This window comes from Ceratosolen solmsi, unplaced genomic scaffold, assembly GCF_000503995.2.
Source record: "Ceratosolen solmsi marchali unplaced genomic scaffold, CerSol_1.0 scaffold29, whole genome shotgun sequence".
Taxonomy (NCBI): domain Eukaryota; kingdom Metazoa; phylum Arthropoda; class Insecta; order Hymenoptera; family Agaonidae; genus Ceratosolen; species Ceratosolen solmsi.
The window spans coordinates 7,043,073-7,050,108 of NW_011948417.1; the positions used below are offsets into that span (position 1 = coordinate 7,043,073).

Sequence of the window (7,036 nt, forward strand, 5' to 3'; positions counted from 1 at the left end):
ATTCTGTGATGAAGAAATTTAAATGATAATTGTAATTAACACTTTATTATTATTATACTTAAAAAGCAAAATAAGTATTAGCTATTTAAGAGTTTTAACAATTCCATACATAATGTAATGATGAATCGTAAGTAAAATGAATACTAAATTTTTCAGGTAACGGATAGTTTGGAAACCAGAATAGATCAATTAGAAAGAATAAATAAGCGATTGGCTAAATTAAAGAGAGGCGATAGTCTTAAGAGCTCTATTAGTTCAGTATCTAACATATCAAACAGTAAATACTCGTCAATAAATGCAAAAACTTCAATAACGAATAGATTGAGGAAATCTGAGCGTAACGAGGAACTTTTTTGCAGCAACAAATTCATACAGATTATTATCGTTATTTTGATTCTTATAATGGCATTCTGGTAAATATATTCAATTATATTTATCGCTATTACTTTAAACAGAAATTTTATATTACAATAAAAGGCCGTTACCAATTCGCTTTCAAACTTTACATATCTCTTATAATGGTTAAGCAGTTGATAGTTTAATAATAATTTAATAATCGAATTATTATAAAATTTTCTTTTAAAGCAGATAGTTTAAATTACTCTTTCCTTCAACACGTTAATAGAATATAACTTTAAATTGTTGAGAAATAAGATAATAACTTTAAATTATTGAAAATAAGTAACACCAAGTGAAATGTGAATATTGAAAACTGCAATCAATTTTCATACACCGATTAAGCTCTCTGTTCTAAACTTCTTCTAGCCTCGTAGCTATGGCCAGCTTGTACTTCTTAGAGTACCAAAAACGCAGTAGTATGGAATGGACGGCAATGGCCGGCAGTGGTATTCTCGCGGTTGGACCATCGCATAGCAATACTGTTCAAATACCGGTAAGCCCGGATTTCAAATCGAAGCCATTACCACGAACTACGCCACCGTCTTATACGAGGCATGGAATTCACTTGAGCACGATCCTAGATCACAACACTCCTAAAAACGATGCTTTAACGACTCATCCGCCCAATGCCAAGCACCACCTATATTCACAAGAGATTACTTGGTATCCTATGGGACATCCAGGCTCACCTCCCAAGGTCGATAAAAAGTAAGTCATACTTTATTTATAAAAGGTGGCCGATTTTAGTATATTTAAGGCATTACATATTACACGCTACATTACATTGTTATTTAATATCAAGTAAAACATCATAATTAATTATGGTGATATTAAAAGTTAAATTATTGATAAATATTTTCCTTAAACGTCAATGAATCGGCTTTTGTTAGTTAAAAGATTCTGCAACATACTGAATAAATAAATAAATAAATGTATATATATATATATATATATATATATATATATATATATATATATATATATATATATATATATATATATATTCTTTAAAAATATTTCCAAATGCATAATAAGAAATTAATTGTGCAGTGACTTCCCTAGTAATTGGTTGAGTAAAAATGGACCGGGAGCTGTTCCAAGCAATGTCGATGAAAATGATCAAGCCACGGATGTTGACTCTCCTCCTACTACTAAAGGACCTGTTGCTTTAGGAAAACCAGTAGAATGCTCTTCGCATTTTACGGAACTTGAAAGCCCTTGTCAGGTGATTTTTTTCACAATTGCTTTAATAAAATACTATTTCACTCTAACATGAAATTGGACAAATTAATCATTGTTATTTTTATACCTTCATTAGTATATCTGATAATTTTTAGAGATCATTTGTTCGGAATAATATTTTTTATTAACTTTAAAAAGATTTAAAATATGTAAGAAAATTTTTTCATTCTAAAATTATCAATATAATAAAATTGTATAAAATATGTTAATCATGATCGATATATTTATAAAAATGTTATTCAATTATCAATTCTTATTTAATTTGCTGTAAACATATTATTTTGTAATATCCTTTTAAATAGGTGTTTTTAAATACAAGGATATGAATCAATCAAACAAATCTTTAAATAATATTTACGTTAGCTTTTATTTATAGGTATTCTGTTGTACTACTGAGATTCATCAATTGGAAAATCCTCAACACGATCATCTTTCAGAAAAGAAATCAATGTGTAAATAAATAATACGTACTTATATAAAAATGATAATAGTAATGCTTACGATAATATTAATAATAATAATAATCATAATTATAATAATAATAATAATAATAATAAGAATAATAATAATAATAAGAATAATAATAATAATAACAATAACAACAATAACAACAATAAAAAATTAAAATTAATATATTTTTTAATAATATTTTAGCAGATCATTTAGAGCATCCATTAAGTATACACGAAGAAAAACGAAAATCGAGTAAAGGACTTCAAAATGGCATTAGCTCCTCTGATCCTAGCACTCAAACCCTTGTAAAAGAAGTAAATATAATAAAACATTTGTCACAACTATGTGACAATCTTTATAATTAATCATAGATTTACTTACTTCAAATGTATATTTACTAAATGATTATAATTTTATAATTTCTAAAAACATATAATCTTAAACTTTTTACAAATTTTGTTTATCTTAATTAACATAAAAAATAAGCAGTGTATATTTGTAAAAGTGTATATGTATATATAAAGTTTTAAAATAATATTCTTAAAAATTAATTATTGATTTATAGACTTCAAAATCATTTTTAATGTGTCTTAATAAACTATAAATATGTTGCTTGTAATAAAGTATTGAATTAAATTTAAATAAATGTATCATGTTAATGTACCTTGTCAATAATTATAGAAAGTTATTACATTTAAAACATCAAATTAAAATTAAAATTACATTTGAAAATAGTTTCATTCGTTCAATATACTAAAACTAAGGAGTTTGAAATAGGAGAAATATTTTATCTTTTAACAGAATAATTACAAATATCTGCACAAACGGAACAGGCGGAGCACAGGAAGTGGTAATGATTGGGGAGAAGTGGCAAGCAATGCAGCTGGTTCTTTACCTCCAGAACCTAAACTACAGTTACACATCATTGCTAAAACCTTTAATACTTCTTTAGATCAAAAATACTGCTCTGCTTCAGCACCAAATGCGCCAAATAATTTTAGTTGCATTGTGCCTTTGTCAAAATACATGTCCGATTCACACCTCACACTTCGCTTTATGTAAGTACTAAAAAGTACATGAAAACTTCGTAATAAATGAGTAACGTTAAAAATTCAGAAATTAAAGATAGTTTGAAAAAGAAATAAACTCTAGGATGTTATTATTTTTATTAAATGTACTTCAAACGTCAAAAATACACATCAACTTCTCAATACATGACACTGCTTCTCCTTATTTACTACTCAATATAGCACACATTAATTAATTACAATATGATAAAATATTATAACTTTAATTGTCTTCTTGGAAATAATAAAAGTAACATTTATCCAAAAATTTTCAAAAAAATACGAGAATTAAAAAAGAATTAATGCAACAATAACAAAAGAGAAATCCTGTCATTCTGATTGATGTTATTTTTTTATTAAATATAAACCAACATACTCATGTATATTCGAAGACAAGATTAATATTATTTAATACAATATTATTACTATTAATAATTGTTTTATAGCATCTAAAGAATTTAACAGTGTAAAAATTATGATATACGATAACATTTATTATCTTCCCTAGGATTTCTGTATAATTATCACGTGTAGAAATACGGGAGAATCGTATGAATTTATTATAAAATAAAATCTTTTGACGCTCGGTATCTCATAGTATTCATAAAATGTCTGCAGCGGAATGCCTTGGTACTGGCAAGTTGTGCAACAATGTGCGCCGCTTTCCAATTCAGGACTAGACGAAAGTACGAGTTGCAGCTGGGGCTACGCGAATAATGCGGAACGTCCAATGCAATTCAACGAGAATACCAATCAACCGGGGGATCAATCGTTTTACTTGGATGTTGCACATTATATGCGCAAAACGCTGAGATTTCGCGTGCCAACTGTCCAGCCGCAAGATGTAAGCTTCGATTGAGTGAAAAGAATAATATTCCTTCCATTTGCTCATTCTTTTAGATTATCTGACGTGATAAATGGTAACAAATCTTAGTAAAAATAATAAAAATGGTTGTAAAAAAATAATAACAAAATGGTATAAAATAATTATTTGCCTTTAAAAATTATGTTGTTTTTATTGTAATCAAGTCATTTGTTTGCGATAGTTTCAATGGAATTTTTTTTGCGCTTATTAAAATTAAATGCTTTAATTATAATTATAAATAAAATAAATAAGTGAACAAAAAAATTTCTTTCTAGTCTAATGAATATTTTTCTAGTTTAATTAATAATATAAATGTTGATATAAAGAAATTTTGAAATTGATATAATTCTATAGCCTTTTGATTTCAAGTAAAAATGATTAAAAAAAAATAATAATAATTAGTGCAATAAAAATTTTAATTACTGATTTTTTTCTTTTTTGTTATAGAACATTTGCAAGGAAAAGCAAGACGGTGAGTTTATAGAATTTGTGCTACATTTTTATCGGGACTGTGATGAATGAAAAGTATTGAAAAAACAAATATGATCTGCGAAATGATTGCTTTTTCCAAGTTTTATACAAAGTCACGACATTTTCTCATCAGTCGTTTTAAATATCTTGATTAAACTTTATTTGTCATATAATTGTTTATATTAAAAATTATAATAATGAAAAGAAGTAAGCGAGAGCGAGAAAATGAAAGATCTCACCTCTTATTACCCTGCAACGATGCTATTAAGGGGAAAATTATTGTCATATCACCTTATCCAGTATTTCGACAACGTTAACTGGTATATGCATATTCTAAGAGAAACGAAAAGTATAATTTTCCATTGTAACTCCGAACAGATAATATGTAACAAATACATTTTGTATATGCACAACTTAATATTATTAGTGCGAACTCCAACGTATATTATAGTATAATATACAACTTTTTAAACGAGGACTCGAATTTTGTCAACATATTAAACATTCAAATGTTAATAATACTTAAAAAAAAAAATTTAATTATTTCTACTGCAAGTATTTATAAAAATAAAATTTTTATATTTTGCGAGTCTTACGTCATTGCAGTCTGTTTTTTTTTTTTTTTTTTTTTTTTTTTTTTTGGGGGGGTTTTTTGCTATTAAATTATTGATTGTAATATTGTTGAACATATTGAATTATATGTTATTTCTCTTAACTTTTAAAGAATAGATACCGTAATGTTCTCATGTACGAGAGTTATCAGAATAATCAAGAATCTGCAAATCGTTATCATCTTATTATTTTTTTTACTCATTTCTTATTCAATAACACAAAATAAATTTCATATAAAACAATTAATTTTATATTTGTCTTATTAAAAATTATTATATTTGCATATTCTTTTTATAATGGAAGTGAAATAAGTAATATTTCAAAATATTGAATTGAAATATTGGAATCCTTAAATCTCTAAACATAAAAAATTATTCTATTATAAAACATTGAAATCACTTGTTATGTTAGTTGTATAGTTTATAGAAATTCTAAATTAAGTGAATTATTGAATGCTCGAATTTAAAATAAATTGTGTTTTTTTTTTTTTATTAATTCTGATAACTCATACATTTATAGAATACTAATTTGTAAGGCGTGTAGAAACATTTTTATTATGTAGTTCAACAACTTTTATGCAAAACATCTATATTTCTTTTTGTAAATAGTTTAATATAAAATATTTATTGATGCACAAATATACTACACTTAGATTAATGACACATTTTGCGTGAGTTGAATATTAATTTATATATGTGTACTGTAGTTATGAAATCGTACAGTAATAACTACATAGTATTCAAAGTAAGTGAATAATGATGTTCAAAATTATGTTTTAAGTAAATGTAAATATAACATTTCAATCTAGCGTGAACATGAGTTTTTATTTTAAGTTTGCACCTGACATTAAAAACATACATTAAAAATTATAATTCATCTTTTATGTTTATTTGTTTTCACAATATTGTTTAATATAAAAATCAAAAGATAATAGTGTATGTCATTAAAATATGTCATCCTCATATTTATAAACTTAGCAGTAGTTTATCATTATAAAAATAATTAACATCAACAAAGAAATATATTTAGATGTTTTAATATACTATGCCGATATAAAATATACATTAAAAATAATAATTATTAACACAAATTATTAACACAAATTATTAACAATAATATCCTTTTAACTGTTATTTATTTTCTCTTTTTGCTATTCCAGATAAAACTTTATATATTTACTTTATAAAGAAATTGACGTTATTTATTTTTTTTTTTATATTTATAAAGTATCTATTTTAAAATATACGCTATAAACAATTTAATCTTTTCATTAAATAAAGAATCTTTATATACATTAATAAAATTAAATGTATTAATTACAATATAAGGAGGTACATATTGAAATTAAAAGGAAATAAACTATTGTAATATAATTTTAAATATCAAGAAACGATAGACTCTCGATTGTAAAATAGTCGTTAATAAGTGATGACAATGCTTTTCTAACGTTTAATTTTTGCAGTAACTTTTATTTTATCTAAGTATAATATTAAAAAAAATTTTTAATTTAACAATATGTATATTAATCAATAAAGGAATTGTATTAATATATTTATACAACGTAATATAATTTTTAAATAATATTTAGATAAGTTTTTAAATTAAATTAATACTGATAAAATAATATTGATAAATATATACAATTTAGGAATATTTTCTATAGAACTATAAATAATAAAATTTTTATTCTATGAAAATTACTTATATTCTTAATTATATGAACCATCTTCGATTAACTATACGTATTGTATAATAGGTTTATGGTAAAAAATTTATCTTACGCCTTTGAATATTTGAACATAAACTCTGAAACAAATACCAAACAAATAACAAATATATATTGTATTATTCTTATTACATATTAAATGTTGAATATAATTATATATTTATTTTTGTTTATTTTTTATATTAAAAATAAAAAATTATT

At 24.2% G+C, this 7,036-nt stretch overlaps 1 protein-coding gene across 8 annotated transcripts in view; it reads left to right on the forward strand.

Moving 5' to 3' along the window:
- LOC105359771 (myelin regulatory factor) overlaps positions 1 to 4,980 on the forward strand; it is a 35,943-nt gene extending 30,963 nt beyond the window's left edge. For 6 of the 8 annotated variants that reach the window (XM_011496452.1, XM_011496454.1, XM_011496456.1 and 3 more), the window contains exons 11-18: positions 157 to 413; positions 766 to 1,107; positions 1,450 to 1,624; positions 2,018 to 2,093; positions 2,296 to 2,408; positions 2,896 to 3,152; positions 3,780 to 4,005; positions 4,474 to 4,980. In XM_011496452.1, the coding sequence (XP_011494754.1) occupies positions 157 to 413; positions 766 to 1,107; positions 1,450 to 1,624; positions 2,018 to 2,093; positions 2,296 to 2,408; positions 2,896 to 3,152; positions 3,780 to 4,005; positions 4,474 to 4,548 (1,521 nt within the window). In that variant the 3' untranslated portion in view covers positions 4,549 to 4,980. The remainder of the gene's footprint in view (positions 1 to 156; positions 414 to 765; positions 1,108 to 1,449; positions 1,625 to 2,017; positions 2,094 to 2,295; positions 2,409 to 2,895; positions 3,153 to 3,779; positions 4,006 to 4,473) is intronic. The other 2 variants (XM_011496453.1, XM_011496457.1) reach the window with 2 other exon arrangements.
- Positions 4,981 to 7,036: the final 2,056 nt, after the last annotated feature.